Source organism: Gekko japonicus, unplaced genomic scaffold (assembly GCF_001447785.1).
Source record: "Gekko japonicus isolate JY-2015 unplaced genomic scaffold, Gekko_japonicus_V1.1 scaffold80, whole genome shotgun sequence".
Taxonomy (NCBI): domain Eukaryota; kingdom Metazoa; phylum Chordata; class Lepidosauria; order Squamata; family Gekkonidae; genus Gekko; species Gekko japonicus.
Genome location: NW_015168047.1, coordinates 1,215,658 through 1,239,199, shown reverse-complemented (window position 1 = coordinate 1,239,199; position 23,542 = coordinate 1,215,658). Strand labels below are relative to the sequence as shown.

Genomic DNA, 23,542 nt, shown 5'->3' with positions numbered 1-23,542 from the left:
GCCTAGCTCGATGAACCCCCTTGAACCATAGGTCTTGGGATGCGCCATGTGCGGGATTAGGCTCTGCTCGCCATTCCTGTCTTAAAGCATAGAGTGGCCAGTGGACTCCAAAATGGCTGCTGAGCCTGGCGCTGTAAATGCTGCAGGGATGTGCAGCCGTTTGGCGCGCTTTGGAATGCTATCCTTGCCTTGCTCTGCTGGTTGAGCGTCGGCCACCGCCACGTCCTGTATCTCCGGAGTGGAGAGAAATCCATTGCTACCCTCTCTTAATGCCATGGAAGGCGGTCTGTGAGATCCCCCTCCCATTAAGAGAGCAACTGGCCCGGCAATGCTCAACCTCCAAAGGGGGGGGGGAGAGAAAAGAGAATAACATATAGGAAGGAAGAAGAAAAGGATTTGATTTTTCTTAAGTTTCTTCAGAGAGAGGGAACAGCAAAGATGGAAGGAGAAAGTGAAAGTAAGTTAACTCAGAAAGATAGGGTTAGGCAGAGCCTACACCTAGCTGCTTTCCCTTCTGAGGCAGGAAAAGAACTGAGCCTAGGGTGACTCCCACTACAGGAAACAGGAAGTAATTGAAATTAGTCCTGCCTCCCTAAGTGATGGATGGGAATCACCCACAAGATGTCTTCCACCTCAGAGGGAGAACTCAGCTGGAATGCTTTCTTCTATCACTACCCCTCGCTCTACTTTGAATACTGGACATCACAGTTTGATGACAGTGCTAAGAATACCCAGAACCTAATCAACCACCTCTCAGTATACAATTTCCATCATTTTTATAGTAGGAACATGTCCTCAATCAACATCTCAGTCAGTAACTGCAAAGTATTTCCATAATCCCAATTAATAATGTGGAGAAAGTTCTAATGAGATATCACAGGATGCAAACCTTGTCATATAGGTTAATACTTTAGTGAAATAAAATATTCAATATAGTAATCTTTGACTTATCAGAACTCTTGTCATTCAGGATTTAATTTTCTTGTTCAGTGAAACATAACAGCACACATCAATTTTTAGAAATTAGCAAAGTAACTATGACATTTTCCTTTACCAATAGTACACAAAAGAAATGTTACGAAGAAAATTAGCAAGGTTAATATTTTATTATACTTCCATCAGGAAAATGGTTTTTAAACTCATTTTAATGAACTGTAGTAACTCCAAATAGAAAGCTGGAGAGTTACTTCCATAATTTTTCAACAACAAATTGACATGGTTATGAAGATCGTTGATTTGGTGAAAGATATATAATATACTCTTTACAGAAGAACTCGAGGACATCCAGTGAAACTGATGGGCAGTAGGTCGAGGACATCCAAAAGGAAATACCACTTTACACACTGATTAGAATGTGGAAATTGCTGCCAGAGGATGTAGTGATGGCCACAGGAATAAACAGCTTTAAAAGTGGATTAGATAGATTTATTAAAGATAAGTCTATTAATGGCTACTAGCCATGGTGACTGAGGGAAACCTCCACATTCAGAGGCACTAATCCTCTGAATGCCAGAGCCAAGAGGCAACAGCAGGAGAAGGCCTCTATGCTCTGTTGTTGGCCATCCAGAGGAACTGGTTGGCAACTATGTGAGACAGGATGCTGGACTAGATGGACCATTGGTCTGATCCAGCAGGGCTCTTCTTATGTTCTTAAAATCTGGAAACAGTTCGCTTTGGAGGCTCATAACCTGAGGTCCTTTTCTGCCTGCACAGCAAATGGAATGAACTACAGGATTTGCTGATCCTGACTCAACTGGTTCCCCACCTTCAGGACTAGAAAATGAAGACCACTTTCCCAAGGATATAATCTGCACTTCCAAGTTTCTTCTGCAGTGCCAAATGAGAAGTATGGACACTGTTGCCATATGAATGCTAAAGCAAGGAAGATTAAGCACTCAGTTTCACACTGGTTCTTCTAAACAACAGAAGGTCAGCTGTACTATGTCCTCCTTCAGGAAATGACTACAGCATTTGGAAAAACTCATTTTAGGGGTCAGAGTGACAACTTTAAATTAGTACAAGTTAAACCGACAACAGGATGAGATTTATGGATGCATATGCCTTTACTTTCAAGCACCTATTACTCCCCCTCCCCCCACTTGTGTGTGTAAGAAGAACTGATACTAGATTCATACTACGGAGTTCAACTGCTGCCCAGGTCTCCTGTATAATGAGAGTACAGAGGATGGTTGTATAAATCCATGGAGAAAGGGCAGCGAAAAACTGTGAAAGCCCATAATTAGCAGCGTTTCAAACACTGAACATACAAAGAAAAACGTAACGTGAATAAATCTGTCTAGATGACCCCCTTCAAAAATAATTATGAACTACTTATTCAACTAGGACTCAAGTTCAAATCATATTCATAAGCTGCTGTTTGTTTTCAGTGCTGTAATTTGTAAAACACGCAAACAACCTTAGTATACAATCACAGTTCCTGAACAAGGAACTCCACTCTAGTGACTGCAGATATTGCTTTTGATTACCAGGAATTATTTCCTTAGGTTGCACACATATCCATATGCCATAGATGTGTTTTTCACACTGCTATGGGCCTCCTTAGGGTTTTTTTTTTTAAAAATCAGCAACTGAATATTATTATATTCTCTGAATATATTCTCTGAATTCCCAGGTTTCGTTTTTTAAAAAGCTAGTCTCCGGTTCTTTCCATTGCACACTTTTCCCCACAACAAAATGGGTTAGAGGCTTACCTACGTGTGTGTGTTTTAATAAAAGATGGTGCAACAGGCCGTTTCTATCAACTTTGGGGACCCACACAGCCTTCTATGATTTTGGGGGGTGCAAGTTTATTGTAAACTATAAACCTTCCCCTCAGTTACCAGGTGTTCTAAAGATAGCAAATGTCTAGTCTTTAGGTTCATTGCTGTGAGGCAAGTTTTGTAGTGCACAAGTAGAATATGGGCATATGGAGGTCACTGAGGCAAAAATTATATATTAACAACAAAAAATATTTATTTATTTTCAAGCAGGTTTCAAGGAGCAAATCAGCAGCACAGGACTCCAGATAGACAAAAGAGAAACCTGGCAGAGGCATATTCATTTAGAGAGCAGTTTTAATTTTCTTTAATACTTCCAAGCATAAACAGGCCTTTACCCATTAGCCACTAGGCTGGATCCTCGCACAGCCAGGATTCCACCCACACCAGCCCGCCCTTTCCCAAGAGTCAGCCTAAATGGCGCCAGGTCTGCTCATTGCCAGAGACTGGCCTAACCACTGGGTTCTCCGGTCCCTGCCAGAAGCAGAGCCGAACCACTCTGCCGCACTACCGACCAGAGCTGCCCTTTCACTCTGTCTGCTCCTCCCCTGAGCCAGACCTGAGCTCTCCCTGAGGCAGAACCCAACTGAACTCCTGCTGAGTTTCCCTCCACATTCCATCCCCCTTCTCAAAGGCGATTGGATGCTGGAGCAGCACTCCCATAGGCTCAAGTGGGTGGCTCTTTTCCCCTTCAGGGGTGGGGCAGCCTTCGGTCTGTCACAGGATCCCCCTTTGGAGACCATTGAGAAGGGTGAGACCCTTTTCAGGTCTCTGCCTAGTCAATGGGGCACACTTACGGTACTCTTATTACATCACAGTAATAATAACAAGCAATATATACCTTGGTTCACAGAAACAAAATAAGAGTTAATGGTACAATAACACTTTGTGTTTACATATAAACAACGGGCTTCTAATGTCCTGGCCCCCCTGGTGGACCTCCTGATGGCACTGGTATTTCTGGCCACTGTGTGATACAGAGTGTTGGACTGGATGGGCCTTTGGCCTGATCCAACATTGGCATTTCTTATGTTCTTATGTTCTTATGTTAAGCAACCTCCCTGTCCCCACCAAGCAAACCCCTCTTTGATCAGGGTGTGCCAAGTATATGACCAAGCACAAGGCATGAAGGACCAAAGTCACCAAACTTTAAATCAATTTGATTTATCAAATACTGTAAGCAAGCAAGCAAAAGAACAGTTATAAAAACTGAACAGTATTAACACAGGGGCACTGCAACTACACAGAGCAAAACCCACAACAAAAAAAGGAAGTGGACTGGAAAACAACAAATCTGATGGTCTTGCTTGGTTCCTGTGTCTTTTAATAACTGATCCCCTTCAGGACAGACTAACCCCACTATCAGCTCCATCCAAAAGCAGCCTCACTAGTTTAAGCTTATCCGATCTAGAAAATGTAAATAATAACCCTAGTCTTGCCTTCACAAATCTCTCCCCAAATTTTTGGCTTATATAGTCATACATTCAAACTCTGGAAAATTCACTCTTTAAACATATATTATGTGTGTGTGTCCCCCCCCCCATATTATAAACAGATGACCTAGGAAAATGGAAATATAAACTCTGGAGTATAATATTTTTTTTAAAACAAACCCTTCAGAAACAAAGCATTGAGAGCCAAGAGCTTTTGTGAGTAACACAGGCAACATCAAGCTGTGAGAGCCAACGTGTAGTGGCTAGAGTGCTAAACAATGATCTTGGAAACCAAGTTCGAATCACTTCTCTGCCATGGAAACTGACTAGGTGGCCTTGAGTCTAGCCTAGCCCTCCTCACAGGGCTGCCGTTGTGACGATACAAGTCACTATGAGCCCCCACTGGAAAGAAAAGAAGGATAGAAATATTTATTTAGATAGCTCATGTTGCATTAGTGACTAAGAGTGAGATTCTAGAAACAGCCAGGGCCCATACCATTCACCTCTCTGTCTACCTCCTCATATGTCCCTATTTCTCTCACTTTTCTGGGAGATTCAAACAGAAGACTTCCCATTTATCCCTGTATCCCCCTTCTACCATTATTCCCTCTTCCCCTTCTCTGGCAGCCCCCCATAACTCCTCCCCTTTCTCTCCATCACACCTACCAACCAACTTACCTTGATTTGCCACATCTTCAGATTTCCCTTTTCTTCCTACTCCACTGACAGCCCCTCCATGGGAAAAGTCTGGCCATGTTGTGCAGCAGCCACCAGCACTTGGCCTGGCCAAGTTGTGTGGGAAGTTGAACCGTGAAGCAAATCAGTGCCAGAATTATCATAATCAACAAAATAAGGAGAACGCCATTAACATGGAACTTCCTTGCATTAACAAACATATAGGAAACTGTTAACTAGTGAGGCATAGTTGTTAGGGTTAGACTACGACTGTGGAGATAAAGGTTCAAATATTCATATGACAAAGCTCACTAGATGACTTCGATTCAAACAGAAGACTTCCCATTTATCCCTGTATCCCCCTTCTACCATTATTCCCTCTTCCCCTTCTCTGGCAGCCCCCCATAACTCCTCCCCTTTCTTTCCATCACACCTACCAACCAACTTACCTTGATTTGCCACATCTTCAGATTTCCCTTTTCTTCCTACTCCACTGACAGCCCCTCCATGGGAAAAGTCTGGCCATGTTGTGCAGCAGCCACCAGCACTTGGCCTGGCCAAGTTTTGTGTGGAAGTTGAGCCGTGAAGCAAATCAGTGCCAGAATTATCATAATCAGCAAAATAAGGAAAACGCCATTAACATGGAACTCCCTTGCATTAACAAATATAGGAAACTGTTAACTAGTGAGGCTTAGTTGTTAGGGTTAGTCTACGACTGTGGAGATAAAGGTTCAAATCCTCATATGACAAAGCTCACTAGATGACTTCTGATCAGTCACGCAAGCTCAGCCTAAACCATTCAAAGGCTGTTATGAATATAAAACACTTATTTATCTATTGTTATATATAATTGCTGCTATGTTTTTATTGTTTTATGAAATATTCATATGACAAAGCTCACTAGATGACTTCTGATCAGTCACGCATGCTTAGCCTAAACCATTCAAAGGCTGTTATGAATAAAAAATGGAGGAGAAAGAACAGTAGGTTGGATCCAGCAGAACAATTCACAGAGTAGACCTTTCACTGTCTTCACCTAGATGCTTTCTGGTTGTCCCAAAAGTGCTGTCTGACGATCAGGAGGGCCTACCAACAAAATGGACCAAAGGATGTGGCACTGCAGAGAAGAACAAGTAAAATAAATTCTTCCATTTGCATCAGGAGAAGGAGGAATTTTACCTAACTGCCATTCATTACTGCAGCACCACACCATGTGGGGCAGGGTCTCCCAACCTTTTTGAGCCCGTGGGCACTATGGAATTCGGACACAGAGTGGTAGGCACAACCATAAAATGGCTGCCAGAAGAAGCAGAGCCAGCTGCAAAACATTAGGACATGAGGTCAAACATTAACCCTAACAGTAGTTCAATATTTCAAGCAGAAGCTCTGTCTAACACTAGGCCTTTGAAAACTAACATAGTGTTTAAAAATATTTTCTTGCACACATTTTCAGTCAACTGCCGCCAAAGCAACTTTTTAAAAATCTGTACAACCAATGACATCTCCAATGGCCAATAAGAAGCCCCGTTAGACAAAAGCCACACCTGGCTCTGCAGTGGATCCAAACTCACGCATGCTGCCTTGGAGGAAGAGTGGAATAAAACAATAAATATGTATTAACAGACAACATAGACCCAATTTAAATTTTCAGGAAATCATGTAGTATTCTCTTCCTCCTTGGACTGCTCTACTTTAGAACGTGAGGAAAGAGGCTACATATTTGAATATTTCCAATTCAAAGAGTTTCCCACACATGGGGAACTAAGGTAGAATTCTTCTTCCATAGGCAATGAGTTGGAGATGGGTGTACTTCAAACATTCAGCCTTCCCACATCTACACTGAAGTAGCACAATCCTAGAGGAATATACTGCACCTTTTTCTCAACTGTTTAATTCACTCAGAAATGAAGACTGAACAGAAGGGTCAGACCAACAGCAAGACAAGGAAATACTATAACACAATTGTACATTTTTGCCATAATGTATGGGGGGGGGAATTAAACAGCCACTTGCACCTACCCTCTAAAGCCTCAATGAAATTTACATTATTTTTAAAAATGTTAATAGTCAATACGCTAATAGGACACACACACAACAGTGATATCTATGCCACAGAAGAAATTCTGCATCCTCTCTGAGAAGCCCCAAGACCAGAGCAGCTTCAAACTTCACTGGGGAGGTTATTGGAGCATCTGCGATAAAAGATCCTATCCCTTACCAGCTGGAGACTTGCTGCAAGTTTGGAGTCTCTAGCTCACAGGGGGGGGCATTCTACCGCATCACGAACTTCACAAAATGAACCAGTTCAGTAAACAGGAAGGTTCGTGAAGTTTTGTGGTTTGGGAGACCCCACGAACCATGAACCAGGACGAATCTCCATTTTCCTGGTTCATGCCCATCCCTAATCTAGGTAAAAGATTTTTTTAAATTGGTTTCATATGCCTCAACCTCTAACACATTCACTTTCCAACAGAACACCCTTTCTTTCCAGAAAGGAACACAGCTTATCAGGGTCACTAGCCATAGGTATCTATTCAGGATCTTAGCAGAATCTGGGCCTAAGCTTCTATTTTGAACAGCCAAGTAGATTACTACCCCACTTATCATAGAAACGGTCAGTAAAGGGCATGGAAGTACCTAACAGTACTACCTCCAAATTGTCTCAGCCTATATAACCCCATTTGGTTGAAGGCAGCCTCTAAGCACTGATTCAATAAGAATTCTGTTCCTGTGTGATTTGTTAAGATTTGGAACTAGGTATCATGAACATATTGATACCATCCAAGTCTAAAACTCTGTCATTAAGACCAAGCCTTGCATAGCGTACACTGGATTGTATCAACAGCAGACACAGAGACTTGTGCCCGCACAGCATGCCTTTCACAGCTTCCCCCTGCCCAGCACAGCCCAAAACGTTCTCCCAGTCCTGCTCTTGATGGTCCCCTCCCTCTCTAGAGCAGGATTTTAGGGACCATTTGGGGCTGGCCTGGACACAAAGGAGTCATAGATGTCATACTGTGCAGGTGGAAGTCATTGTGCCCACAAAAATTCACAACTGGATTCACCCCATCAGTACCCAGGAGGTAAAGCCTCTTATTAATATCCTCCAACAAATAACCAAAAAAAAACAACCCACAACTGCTCAGGATCCTCACTTGATGCCCTGCTAAGTGCTCAAGCCAGGTTAAGTTGCATATTCCACTATATCAAAAGTCAGCCAGAAGTTCAAAGGTATCAAGAAGAACATTTCAACTAGGATCACCCATCAAGGCTGCTAGAGTTTCCTCAGTCCCACAGCCAGCTTGGAAGGAAAACATGTAATGCAGATGTGCCTACAAGCGGCTTTAGCAGCACACATTAGATTAAGGATGAAGAATCAAAACCGCTGTAAGCTAAGTTACCATTACCTGAAGACAGTTTTTTCACTGCTCAGAGGAAGGTGCATATTATTTCAGTCAGCTGGGTTTAAACAAACACATTGAGCAGGGATCTAAACATGTGGTGGGACTCACAACTCCAAGTGCTGGTCAAGGGATATGAACTGGAAATAAGTCAAGCTATTGTGAAGAAGTCATAATTTAGTAACAGAAAACAAATTTATTTCCAAAATGCAGACCCCTTGTAAAAAGAGAGAGTGCACAACCTTTTTCACAGCCACTATCAAACACTTATTTAAGAAGATTAGTTGCAATGGTGTTCCAGCATTCATGCATGCTTAATCCAAGATCAAGCTCCAGAAGAATTTGATATCCACATGATTATATTTCAGAACAGGCTTAAATATTTATCCTCCCCACTAGATTAAGCATGCATACTTATTAACAAATGTCAAATGATGCAGTTGACAGTCAAGGTATAATAATTCTATAATTATTTTTAAAACATCAGGTATTACTGTATTTATGGCAAGCAAAAAACACAATTCTAAAATAATATGGTGCACTCAACATCATATTAGTTTGTCACTAAAGAATGAGCATGCATTTGCACTAAGGCTATATCTCTATGTATTGGGAATAAATCACACTAAAATTATTAAAACTTACTTCTGATTAAACAAAGCACGTTTTATTGCTCACTTATTCCCTTCCCTCCTTTACCATCCCCTCATGCACATAACACAGTCTAAAACTCCCTGGTTTGAGAAGTCTTGAATAAAACTCCAAGTTGCAGTGATGTTTGAAATCTGGGGCCCGTCAAACAGTCTATTTGCCATGCACAGAAGGGGAGTGCAAACACACAAGCACGGCAACAAGCTAGATGTATTCTCATCTCAGGTTTGTTGTGACTTCTGAACAACAGCCTTAACTTTCCAAGAGCCACTTAAACTTATAGTCTGAGATATATTACCAGCCCCAGTATTTCAGCAAACCCAAGTGAGAGAAAAGCTGGTTTAGAAGAAGAGGCAGGACACATAACTAACATCTGGAAGACATACTAGAACTTGATGGCACCCAATGAAGCTGACGGACAGTAGATTCAGTACAAAATACTCCTTTACACAGAGAGATTAAAATGTGGAATTCGCTGCCAGAGAATGTAGTGAAGGCCACAGGCATAGCCAGTTTTAAAAGGGGATCAGACAGATTGATGGTGGATAGGTCTATCAATGGCTACCAGTCATGATGACTAAAGGGAACCTTCACGTTCAGAGACAGTCAACCTCTGAATCCCAGTGCCAGGAAGCAACATCAGGGGAAGGCCCTGGCCTCTAAGTTTTGTCCTTGGACCTCCGGTGGAACTGGTTTACTGTGTGATCAGGATGCTGGACTAGATGGACCAGTGGTCTGACCCAGCAGGCCCTTCTTATGTACTACAGAAACTGCGTAATTACAATATCCTTTAAACTGCTTTAACTGCAAATGGAAAGATTAGTTAATATGGAGGCATCTCCCCAATGCCATCAAGCATTCTATGCAACATTCTTGACCGAGTATTACTACTTTGTGCAACCCATATAAAATATATTGCTGGTATTGTATGTCTTGTACATTATACAAATGCAGAGTAGTTCAAGATTTATCACCTGCCAAACTGCCATTAGCACTGCCCTTTGAGGCAGCACATCATGTATAGCACCAGCTGGACAGATAGAATAAAGAATATAAGAATAAGGGCACAATAAACACATGTCATTTAGCAAGAATCAAATTCTGGACAGTCAGAACATATTTATTTAGTACTGCATGTTAATCTTAAGATCTAGCACAAAACTTCTATGAACAGAATCACTTGAAACAAGCGAAATGCCTTTATTCTGTCTCCTTTTCTCTCACCCTCCTCCTTCAGTAGTGGATTAGAATCCCATTATTATTCATCAACATCCACTGGAATTATTGAGGTGGATCCTACCACTCCAGGAAAAGTTTTAATACTATATATACCCCACCTTTCCTTTTGGCTCAAGTTTGAACCCTTCCTCCAACTTAAGTGGCTCTTCCATTGGAGGAAGAAGCCACTTAAATTGGAGGGAGGTTCTTCAGGCAGAAGGAAAGCTGTCTGGAGGATGGTTGGATCCAACCCATTTTTTTAAAAAAATTATTCCCTATCCTGATTGCATGACAACTACAAATCAGAAAGGGAATTTATCTGTGCTACATTATCTTGAGTTGTGCCCCAAACTATACTGGGAAGAGTCCTACATTGAAGAGAAAATGCAAACTAAGGGAGAGTGCTCAGGACTGATGTGACTTCCCACTCCTCATACAATCAATTTTGGAACTACGTTTAAGGGAGAAAGGCTTCACCGACTGGGGGAACTAGGTCGGAAAAGTGCTAAGAATTACATGGCTCTTCTGAACCCCTCTCCCCAAACACACAGACTCAGAGGGGATGAAAATGTGGGAAGTCACAGCCACTCCGGAGTACAAGCTTGTGAATCAGTTGCTAGCACCAGCTTCAGTTTTCCTCCATCACACTCCACCTTTATACCCAGCTGTTTACCTTCCAGAAGAAAGACCACTGCCAGATGCTCTTATAGCTTGCTTCCAGTGTTCCTGCAACAACAGTGAGGAAGGGGCTACACCTCACAGAGAGTCAAAGCCTAAATCAGGGCCAAACGACAAGTGCCAGCAGACACAGATCCATCCCACAGCCATGACACCATTTTAAAAACATTTGTGGTTCTTTAACAATTACCACAAGGCCCCAATCTGAATCAGGTATATGGTGTGGTGGCCCCAGGAGCTCTTGTTCTCTCCCCCCCCCCCACATGCCTTTTCAAGTATAGAAAAACCTAGGGGGCTGTTTTTGCACATGAAAAAGAGCAAGGGAACAAGGGTTTCTGGAGCCACCATGCTGTGCACCCAATCCCAATTGGATCCTTGCAGCGTTTTTTTTAAAAACTACAAATCCTTTTAAGATGGGGTCAGTGGCCATGGGATGGGTTTGTGCCTGCAGTCAGCAATCCATATGAACACCACCACCTAAGCACGGAAGTCAGCCACATGCACTGTTGTTGGAAGACTCTTTTCAAAAACAAGGAGTCAAACAGGACTCTTCCGAACAGTTCAATGTGTCATCACACACTTGTTCAAGACCTCGATACTAACAGCACACGTCAATGCAAGAAGTATAGAAACACCTAGGGGGCAGTTTTTGCACATGAAAAAGAGCAAAGGGAACAAGGGTTTCTGGAGCCACCATACTGTGCACCCAATCCAGATTGGATCCTTGCAGCGTTTTTTTAAAAACTACAAATGCTTTTAAGATGGGGTCAGTGGACATGGGATGGGTTTGTGCCTGCAGTCAGTAATCCATACCACCTAAGCATGGACGTCAGCCACATGCACTGTTGTTGGAAGACTTTTTTCAAAAACAAGGGGTCAAACAGGACTCTTCCGAACAGTTCAGTGTGTCATCACACACTTGTTCAAGACCACCTACTGAAGACATCGATACTAACAGCACACGTCAATGCAAGTATTCTAGTATTATCTGGTCACTATACAAAAATATATTCTCTTCTGTATTGGACTTCAATATGATTTAAAAACGGGGGGGGGGGACAAGTAGAAGACTATACCTCTTTCCTTTCATCACCTTTTGTTATTTAATTGGGTAGGAATTTTTTTCCCTTTGAATTTCGTTTATTTGAACAAGTAATTTACAAGAATGATAAAGATTAAAATTCAACAATTACAGTACAAGACAGGAATTTAACAAGTAAGTTTCAACTTATGGTAACTCCCATTGTGAGCAAGTTACATACATGATAATTTTAGAGAAATATGATACTTAACTACTAGCCAAACATGATTCAGTAGATTAAAGTCCACATCTTGGATAAGTTTTTTTGCTTGCTTGGGGGTACTGTGCTTTATCAACCTGGGGCAGATACAATGAATCATCTCACCTCCATGCTGGAGGTGAAAGGGCCTTTTGACAGTTTGATATGGTGAGGGTGTAGCCGGCTAGCCTCTGGGCGTTCCAACACTAACAATAGGTGAAGTCAACATAGTCATTTATGCATGAAAATAGGTAACAGAATCTCCTTAGCAGAACAGATAAGTACATAAAGATACAAGTATCATCAACGCCTGCAGAGAGTTGTATATTTCTGTAGAGCTCAAAATGCAATTCTAAAGAGATGTGGAATGTTTTCATTAGGTATGCAGAATCTTAAGCAATCTTCAGTGAGGTAAATAGAGACCATTGACCAAAACTCAGAGTAAAACCAACAATAAATATTTTTACCTCTTTTTATTTAATCAAGAACAAAATACCTCGTAGTCATCTGGAATAGAAAGAGTATTTTGCATCACGATGGCCAAAGACAACATTTGACAGATTTCTTTAAGACACTATCATTCTTATATAGCCATGTAAGCCAGGTCAATTTTCTGCACAACCACAATCTTCAAGACAAAATCAAAGCCATGTATTCAATTGTTTGATGTGAAATGTTATGTACTTTTTATTTTCTATGTCAACTATGCTTTTAGTATCCTGCAGTAGACATCTTAAATGAAAATACTCAATGAAAACTGACTTTTAAGCAGATCTAACATTTGGTTTAGTGACACTGAGTTCGCCACTTAAATCCTACAGTACAAGCAAAACTGAGATGCAGTTAGCTGTACAGCCCATTGCTTCCCAAAGATACAAATGGCAAATCCCACTGGTTTCTATGATATTTCCCCAAGTATAACTCTGGGCATGCATGCAAACAAGTAGTAAAGAACTTCAGAGACTAGTTATATCAGATACATGTTTAAAAATGAGAAGGTAAAGCACAATTCTCAGCTTCTTAAAAGCATCTTGGGCTACCTTAACAATATGACATTTGAGATGGCCTGTCAGATTGCCATAATTCTGATATCTGCTAATGAAATCTTTTGACTAGTTGAATTTGTGCCTTTTCTCTCCTGTTCCTAGAAAACCTGTCCCCTATGTACATTAGTGGTGTGCCAAGTGGCACCTGACTTCAACCAGAATACCTATTCCTTTTATTAGTAGTGCCCAGTGTGAGGGAAGTTTATTTATTTATTTATTTATTTTTGGGACTTATACCCCGCCCTACCCAACGGCTCAGGGCGGCAAGTTCAGTGGGTTATTTATTTATTTAGACTTCTATTCCACTCCATTCCCTGCCAAGCAGGGCTCAGAGTGGCTTACAGCAATCAAAATACAATGGTTCAGCATATTATAATTTAAAATCACGCTATTATAAATTAAAACCTAAGACATCTTTACTACAGCAGAATTAGCGAGAGTGATCACACGGAAAGTTCTATAATCCTTGCACAAAGGTGCTGCTTTAGATGAGATGTTTGCCTAACCCTAGCCCAAAAGCCATCACAACAGCTCTTGAACCCCACTGTCCACACAAGCAGATCACATAGGCATAAGTCTTACTACCCTGTTGTTCCAACACTCATATTAGTGACAGGAGCAAAAACTAAGGTGAGAGAGCACAGCGTTCAAAGTCTGAAACCAAGTTAGAGAATAAAAGATTTACAAATTTCATATATATTCAGTTTACCTACAGTAACTTGCGTGTTTGAGGCTACAGACAGGAAGTTGTTATTTGAAAGGCCAGACATTTTGAAGACCAAACGACTAGAGTTATCACATTAGGAATTCTTCACACAGCTCTACAAAGTACACAACCCTTTAATTTTACAGTTGAAAAACTGAAGCCAAGAGGCAGCAATTTATCTCAACACTGTTCAAAATGAAGAAGAACTCAAGTTTGTGTTCACTGCTGGTGTTCTTAGATGATAAACTATAGTTTTGTAACATTAGGCCACCACATAGTGTAATTACTAACCCATCACAGAAAATTGCAGGTGGTAATGAGAAGTTATTAGTACATGACATGCATTTTAAAAAAGATCAGAATTTTTTGTTTTCCACATGCATTGCATGCTTCTTGTGACTCACAACTCCACTTACAGAATACACAGGAACAGAAAACAAGAGAGTAGAATAAATTCCATAATATTACAAAAGCACTTTCACATGAGGTCTTTAGCTCTCCAGAGCAGAAAAAAATCTACTTCTGCTTCATTGACTATGCTAAAGCCTTTGATTGTGTGGATCACAACAAACTATGGCAAGTCCTTAAAGAGATGGGAGTGCCAGACAACCTCACATGTCTCTTGAGAAACCTGTATAAGGGTCAAAAAGCGACAGTTAGAACCGGATATGAAACAACTGATTGGTTTAGCATTGGGAAAGGAGAATGACAAGCATGTATATTGTTCCACCTTGCTGGATGAATCACAAGCCAGAATTAAGATTGCTGGGGGAAACATCAGCAAACTCAGATATGCAGACAATACCACTCTAATGGCAGAAAGTGAAGAGGACCTAAAGAGCCTCTTGCTCAGGGTAAAAAAGGAGAGTGCAAAAGTTGGCTTGAAACTCAACATCTAAAAAACTAAGATCATGACATCCGGCCCCATCACTCCTTGGCAAATAGAAGGGGAAATCATGGAATCATGACAGACTTCATGTTCCTGGGATCCAAGATCACTGCAGACAGTGACTGCAGCCATGAAATTAAAAGACGCCTGCTCCTTGGGAGGAAAGCTATGGCAAACCTAGACAGCATAATAAAAAGTAGAGACATCACCCTGCCAACAAAAGTCCATATGGTCAAAGCAATGGTATTCCCAGTAGTAATATATGGCTGCGAGAGTTGCACTATAAGGAAGGCCGAGTGCCGAAGAACAGATTCTTTTGAATTATGGTGCTGGAGAAGACTCTTGAGAGTCCCTTGGACTGCACGGAGATCAAATCAGTCAATCCTAAAAGAAATCAACTGTGCTGTCTTGGTTGGCTGCCACAGAGACCACACACTGGAAGCTTGTAAACACAATCCAGAATCAAGGTCAGTCAGAGCAAAAAGTCAAAGAGCCAGGAGGTCAAGTCAAGGTTGCAAGGACAAGGAGCAGCTGCTACACACATGCAAGAGCAGGTCTGAGTGAGCAAAGTTGCTGCCACGTTGAACCAGGTGCACTGAGTGCTTTTGAGCAGGTCCTTCCTTCCCTGGGGTTGAGTCTGCAAAGGCTTACAGCTCTTCCCTCTGCCTCTGCAGGAGCTGGAGTCTGGCACTCCTTCTTTGCTCCTGCATAGTCAGCCTCTGGCGTGCCCTATGTCTGGGGCACTCAGGAGAACTAGGCAAGGAGTCTAGCCTTGGGGTGTCTGCAACTGGGGGTGCTGCTGGGCCAGGCTCAGGATCAGCCTCTCCTTCTGGCTGCACCTCCTGTGCAGCTGCTGGGGGCTCTTCCTCCTCAGGTATAGTTGAGGGTTCTTCTTCTGGGCTGACTCCAGAGGAGGCTGGGCTGCTCCCTGCCTCTTCCTCATCTGAGGAGTAGTCAGCCTCAGCAGACCTAATACCCACGACATCAACCCTGACTGTTCCCTGGAAGGCCAGATATTGAAGCTGAAGCTCAAATACTTTGGCCACCAAAGGAGAAGGGAGCACTCACTGGAGAAGACCCTGATGCTGGGAAAGACAGAAGGTCAAAGAAGAAGGGGACGGCAAAGGATGAGATGGTTAGACAGTGTCATAGATGCAACGAACATGAAATTAAGCAAACTTTGGAGCACGACGGAAGACAGGAGGGCCTGGCGTGATGTCGTCCATGGGTTCGCGAAGAGTCGGACTCGACTGTGCGACCGAACAACAACCATGTACAGGATTATAGTCTTTATTTACAAATAAGTTACACTAAACTTCCAATCAAGAACTGGATTTGTCACTATGTGTCTAGTTCCAGAATACATTTTTAAACACGAACCTAAACTTGTGATTTGACCACATAAAAAGGAGAGCCATCTGACGCACCACAAAAATAGTCACGGGGTATTAAGCAGCCCTCTACATTAAGGCACAAGTCCCACCACCTGACTATGTGTCTCAAAGCAATTTCTAATACCACCCCCATGGAAAGAACTACTGCAAACAATCCTGAAGTAGTAGATTTGAATAATCAGCAAAGGTAGAAGCTTTTGGACTGAGCTTTATCTCTATTGGCATTTTCCAACGAAGTATGGACTAGCTCCACACTATCCAATGGTGATCTGAAGAAGTATGCACAATAACAAATAATGAGGTTTACAAAACAGTAGTGTATGAGCCTAGAAGTGAAACGGCCACTCTACAAGAACAGTTTCAAAATTAATCAGTACTATATTTAAGAGGCATATATAAATAAATCCTAAATTTGGACGAACTAATATCCCAGCTATCTTAACCTATTCTCAACTCACACCATTGTCTTAAATATAGACAAGAAGCGGGACCCGCGATACTCGTGGGAGGGGGTATTCCCCACAGCTCCCGGGTGGCTGGCCTGCTGAAGCAGCAGGAGCGCCGCACAGAGGAGGCAGCAGCAGCGGCCACAGGAGAGCCCAGCAGGCTCACCAGGCTTCCCCCCCACACCCGACAGCAGCAACAGCCACGGCTCTAGCCACCGGCCCTCCAAGGTTTCTCCCCCACCACCGCAGCCACCAGCAGCAATGGCTGTGAGCCCTGTGCAGCTTTTAGCAGCAACAATGGCCGCGGCTCCCAGCCACTGGCCCAAGGCTTCTCCCATCCGCGCTGCCGACAACGACAGCAGCAACAGCTCTGCCACAGTTCCTAGTGGTGAGTGCGTTCTCTGTGCATGCACAGGGAACGCTCCTTTACTTTTGGGGGGATTTAAGTATCCCCCCTATAGTTTTTTATAGATATCAGATTTTTTTGCACATCTGGGGATTACCCCAAATGCGTAGGGAAATCTCTTTGCCCCCTAGGTGCCCCCGATGTGCGGATTTAGATATCCGCACGCAGAGGGCGCCTTGGCTATTAGATATATAGATAATTGAGTTTATAAATGAAGCCTTATCAGTTGCCCCAAAGTATACTGTTTACAGTGCCATCCTAAGCAGTGTTACACCTTTCAAAACACACTGACTTCAACAGAAATAAAAGGATACAACTCTGTTTAGGGCTGTACTGTGAATTATTGAACAGAATAGAGCTCTATGTCCATGATCAAAGGTTAGGAACATCGCCCATTTGCACAGGAATGTCTCAGGACTTAATGCCTTCCTCCCCATCATTCTTACCTTTGATACATGCAGAAGATTCCAGATGTCAAATAACCACACAATCTTTCATTTGGTCAATTGTTGTGACCCACAGAAGGAAAAAAAGTAAGAATCTGATTGATCCCAGGAAAAATCCTGAAGGGACTTTTGACAGAACTTCAGTGAGGGTGGTTTACAGTGAACAAAGAAAATCAAGATGTACAAGCACACTCTCACATTATATTTAACAAGGAACTCTAATCCAGAATGCAACATCAGAAAACAACAATGTGTGTTGAAATATTATACCATAAGCGCTGACATAAGTTCATATATCATGCTTGTTTGGTGATCAGAAACACCCCAGTAGGTTCACAGGTCTATTTCGCCACTGTGAATTCTCCATTCTTCTTCTGACATTATCTATGGCTTAATGTCACACAAGATCTGGAACCACCACAGTAAACCAAAGATTGAAACCAACTTCTTAATTTAGTTTCAGTTTTTGGTTTATGAGCCAAATGTGGTAGCAATATGTTACGATTACACAATTCATATATATTACTAGCTGTCCAGCAATCAAAGAAAGTAAGGAGAACAATCAAGAGAAGACAGAGTCTATAAGCCAACAGACTGCCAATCAGGAAGCACAACATCTGAATTAAGTTCTACTCTTCCAAGTCAAACAGATATGTTAAGGCATAAGCCAACCATACACTATGTAAGCAGTTCTCCAATGAAGTCTACAATAAAGACTTGTTTTCCCGAGGAAGAAAGCTAAATAACAAAAAGCACTGTTCTGATAATCAAAAAAGCCATGCTAAAAACAAATCTGCAATACACCAAGTGAGCAGTTCTGATGTATATCAGTAGGAAGATGTATTGTTTTATGGATGCTGGATAATGAAGTACACAGAACAAGGAAAAAAACTCTGTCAATGAAATAATATGCAGTTTTTCAGATTAAAAAGACATATTGCCAAGACATAGAAAGACAGTCACTACTACTCTATGAAAGAACCTTAAAGACCATCTATGAACTTGAAAGCTTGTATACTGTCTCTCCAACAGGAGCTGGTCCAGTGAAATATCATCTTACCTACTTCATGCGCCTCAACTCCAAGGGATTCATTATGGTTTACCATGCTAATGATAGGTGGATTATATGAATAGTCTCAGTGCCTGGAATCCCACAGCTTCCAGAACTACTGAGAATTCTTAGTAATAGTATGTTTCTACTCTCTCATTCCCTTCCCAACATCAACGTTTCAAAAGGGAGGGAGCGATCCTTATTCTTTGTCATATGCAAGGACTACAAACATCAAGATCTGTGAATATCAAGACCTATTACAGATTTTCATCAAGATTTCCTACTGGGGACTAAACAGACAGAAGACACTTTGTCCTTACCTAACCCAGCTGTACAGAGAATTTAGAAGAACGTAACACAGAAATGATCTTACAATACCACAAAACCACGTGGCACTGTTATATCAACACACCAGGGTATAAATCAAGGACAGACTGGTAGATTAAAGGCTGCCTTCTTAAACTATTTTTTTAAGTGTCACATTCCATTTCTCAGAGCCATGTTCACTTCTCAGAGACACATTCTACATTATATTTTTCTATATATTATGTATTTTCTTATTTGGCACAAGATAATGACACACAGAGAGGACAGCCACTTCCACATCACAGGATTACATGCGGAGGAGATAAAACTTTCACATACCATATGCTTCATATAAACACTAACACAGCATGATATTCCGGCATGCTTCAGTCTATCGGAAGCCCTCATAAAAATACTGAATAAGAGAAGTCACCTTTGATGTCTAGTGGAGAGTAAACACACCATGCTGGCAGAAGTTTAATGCTCTTAGTACTATTAATACGGGGCCTAGGATGAAGGGTTGAAACAGGGGCCTTTCTAAGGCCAGGGTATTAGTCTGAACACGCAGTGCCACCATAAGGCATTCAAAAAACACACAACTTTCCAAACTGAAGATTCACATGGCAACTTCCCAGCAAGAACTCTGGCTGGCTGGGGGAAGAATATACAAAAAACAGATTGGAAGGCTGGAAGCTACTGGATTTGGCCTGTAAAAAGGCGGGGGCCATAATGCACACACGCCAGGGGTGGGGGCGGCAAAGTGTCGTTGGGGGGGGGGGGGAAAACGGGGGGGGGGGGGGAAGCTGCCTTCTCTCCTCCCTCCCCCCATCAGATCAATGGGACAAAGGGAAAAGGGTGTGTGGAGAAGAGACCGGGGGCCGCTCAGCCTCTTCCAACCTAAACGATTCCCGGGAGATAAGACCGTTCTTCCTCCTCTCTTTGTTAACATTTAGCGGGGAGGGGCAGAAGTCCCCTTCGGCATCCCCCAAATCAATACAGGCGAGCGACTCTGGAATGCCCTTTCTTCTCACGCCTCATCCAGCTCGGGATAGAGCGGGAAGAAAGCCAGGGAGGGGAACCAACAGAGCCGCTCCAAACTTTTGCGTGTGTTTGTTTTTTCCCGCCTCCTTCCCCCTACCCCGAAGCGGCGCCTCCCGCTCGGAGGGCCACGGGCTGCCGCCAACGACATCCAGCGTCCAAGTCCCGGCAACTCCGGGGCGGGCAGGAAGGGAAGAGGGAGGACCCGCCCTGCCCCCCCCTCCCCCGGCCCTCCTCGCCGCCGCCGCCGCCCCGCTTCTTCTGCCTACCTGGCCGCAGCTCGCGGTGCCTTCGGGCGGGCGGGCGTCTCCATCTCCCCCGGGTGGTCCCGTTGCCCAACGGGTCGCCATTATTTCATTTCCCGGTTACAAAGGAAGGACAAATCCGCGGGAGTCGTCCACATTGAGGGGAGCCACCAAAAAACGCACGCACGCACCCACACACGAGAGAGGGGACAAAAGAGGGGAGAGGAAGGGGGAAAACACACACACGCACACAAACCAGCTTTCCACATGCGCTCCCTTCCCCCCTTCCAAAAAAAATAAAATAATAACCTCTCGAGAGAAAAGCAAAAGAAGACGCGTGTCGATAATCCACCTCCTCGGAACAGGAGGAAAAAGGAAAGGAGAAAAAAACAAAAAACCACCCAAGTGTGTACACAAATCCGAGCCAAGTCCCGTCTCCACAATGGGGTCCTTGGAAGGAAGGCAGGGTGGGAGGGAAAGGGATTCCTCCCACTTTTCAAGAAGCTGCCATGAGGGGGAAAAGAAGATCCCGGCGGACTTTTCCGCTCAACTCTGCAGCGTCCCCCTTCATCGCCGGCGGAGAGAGGAAGGGAGAGAAGAAGACATGTCAGTGGCCCGGGGAAAAGCCACCGCCGCCGCCGCCACCCGTCCCTTGTTAGGCTAATTGCATTGGCTCGTCATCTTCCTCTTCCTCCTCCTCTCCAAAGCCCTAGACACACAGGGAGGAGAGGGCGGAGAAGGGAAGCGCCCACCGCCGCCTCCGCCTCCTCCTCCGCGCACACTCATGTCACAGGGAAACGAACGGGGTGGGGGGGAGGCAAAGTTAGCCAGGGGTGGAGAAAAGGCTCGGATCTCCCCTCCCTAGCGCCGAGATTTCCCTTTCAGACACCGGAAGAGAGACCCAGAGCCAGCCCAGGTTGGGGAAAGGGAGTCGGGGATTTCCACACTTTGCCAGCCTCATCCGACACAGAAATCGGTCCCGCCGTGGGGCGGAGGGCTGGAGGGGGGGGGGTGTCCAAGAGCAACAAGCCCTCTCAAGCTCGGGAGTCCTCACGGGGTCAAGGACTTTCTCTCAAGTAAAAAATAGGATCCCGGTGCAAAAAGCCCGCCTCTTCCACCCACAAACAACTTGTTTCTCGGGCTACAGAGGGTGCTGTTTTCACAGACCCGCGGCGTCCTCTGACGGAGCGAGCTCTGACTCACGGAAGCTTATGCTGGAATGAATTTGGCGAATCTTTTAAAAGTGCCACGGGTGTTTTTACTTTTGTCGACTTCTACACATCGAGCCGCCTTTTCCGTAGAGACCTGCGCCTAGCAGCGGCCGTAATAGGAGCGAAAGGTCTGCTTTCAAGTAACTTAAATCCTCCAGGATATTCCCCTCTTTTTTCTAACCCCCAGACGAGAGCTTTTTATCTCCCTTTCCCGACCGGGCCTCCATTCCTCCCCCGAGGCAGCGCGCGCCTGGCTCCGCCAGTTTTCCACACAAGCCGCCTCAGCAGCTGCGGGCCAGCGTGTGTACACATGACGAACAGCTTGCTCTGCTTATCCTGAGAGGCGCAGCCACTCATGACGGCCAGCAAATAGATTTGTGTTGTGTGTTTTTTAAAGACACCCCACACACATTAAAACAACCCTCCATTAAATCGTCCCACTGCCCCAGGCAATCGCGATGGTGCCAGCTGCACCCGAGTCTGGCTGCCAGCTGGACGCTGCGTCCTCTAAATGCTAATGGGGGGGCGACGACGACAGGATTTTAAAAGTTTTTATTTATTATGCTCGCCACGATTTTCACAAGCAAGTTTCCTTCTGAGTACAAGTGCAAGAGGCTTCTTCCACTACTTGCCGCGTAGAAGTCCAGTAAATCTCTTTCCAAACTGACCCAATCCAAAAATTCAACTCTAAAACCAAACTCGCCAGCACGGTTCCACCCGAGGCAGCCCCATGGCGGACGAAAGCGAGCAGTTCCCGGTTTCTCCGCTTTGGCTACCAAGAGGACGCAGGCGACTAAGGGCTCCTACGCTGAAAGAGTTCCCGCGTCTCCGCCCTATGGCACAAGGAACTGCAGAGACGGCCTTTGGGGACGTTATTCCCGCCCAAAATCCCCGCAAGCCAACGGCTAGCAGAAAACATTGACGCAGACCCGCCTCTAGTCCCCTCCTCCTCACTCCTCGCTACAAAAAACAATACCCAGAAGCTGGGAAAGGTGAGACGCTCCGCGTTACGTATGGAAAATACTGACAACAAAGTTCACACGGGGAAGGCGAGGAGGCAGCGGATTCACAGAAGCATTACACCTTTCCGTCAGGAGTGAAAAATCCAGAGCCTGAGCAACCCAAACTCTTTATCTGTTGGGAACCAGTTCATAATATTCCCAATCTAGAAATGCTGTTTTATCGGTCTCCGGCGCTACACATATGCATGTGCATATGCCTCCACCACGTTCATGAGGTGGCATATATATTAGCATCTGCAGTATGGATTTGGAGAAACTTTGTCCTTTTTTCTTTTTTACTGTAAAAGTACTCCCATGCATCTATATCACCATACAAGCAGTGGAAAGTATACCCGGGCTGACGGTAATTAATGCTCATTTGCTTCATTTATTGTCTGCCTTTCTCCTTGAGACTCGAGGTGGATTACAGAATCAGAAAACAATACAATCAAGACCAGTATAATACTTCCAACAAACCAGTCCATAAAACGGAAATGATTAGAGAACTATAAAACAAAAACAGTAGAACATATCTAATAAACTGGATTTCTCAATGCCTGAAGTGTTCACAGACAGTTAAAATTAACAACCCTATTTCCTTTCTAAAAAGGACCCTAACCACAGTTCTATTTCCAAATTGGTGGCAGTGTGAATTGTTCCTCAGTGAGGGCAGGAAAGGTTCATACACAGGCAGAAGAGTCACTTCCAGGTTCTGAGAGGCCAGCAGAGAGTGTCCAGCAGCCCACCTCCCCTCCCCTCCCCTGCCTGCCACTAGGCCCCCTGCTCCCACCTCCTTTCTAGCCTGGCCACTAGGATTGCCTGGCACGAGATTGGGGGGGGGGGCCTGATAAAATAGTGTTGTGCAATATGACTTCCAGGTACGCGCTAGGATTTTCATAAACTCTTTGGTAAAAGATGTCACTTCTGGGTTGCTACCTGGAAATGACAACATGGTGTTGCGCGACACGTTTCCCACCCATTTGACCCCCAACCACACCACAGAGCACTAGAAGGGATCCCCCATTTCTAACAGGCATTTGGCAGTCCTGCCACCCACCCACATTTCCCTGCACCTGCTGCCTACACATCTTTTACCCATCTGCTTGTGAGCTCTCCCACTGCCGGCACTCAGTCACCTGCACACCCTTTCTGCAACTGCGCTCCGCAGCACATGCAACTGGGAGCACAAGTAGCTGAGTGCTCATGAGTGGGCAATGGAAAGGCATGGCAGGGGAGGTGTGCAG

The 23,542-nt window shown here is 44.1% G+C and overlaps 1 protein-coding gene across 1 annotated transcript in view; it reads right to left on the bottom strand.

The window, feature by feature from the left end:
- ARHGAP21 (Rho GTPase activating protein 21) overlaps window positions 1-20,329 on the bottom strand; it is a 163,338-nt gene extending 143,009 nt beyond the window's left edge. The window contains 1 exon segment of the mRNA XM_015414289.1: window positions 20,111-20,329. Within this exon segment, the coding sequence (XP_015269775.1) occupies window positions 20,111-20,191 (81 nt within the window). The 5' untranslated portion in view covers window positions 20,192-20,329.
- Window positions 20,330-23,542: the final 3,213 nt, after the last annotated feature.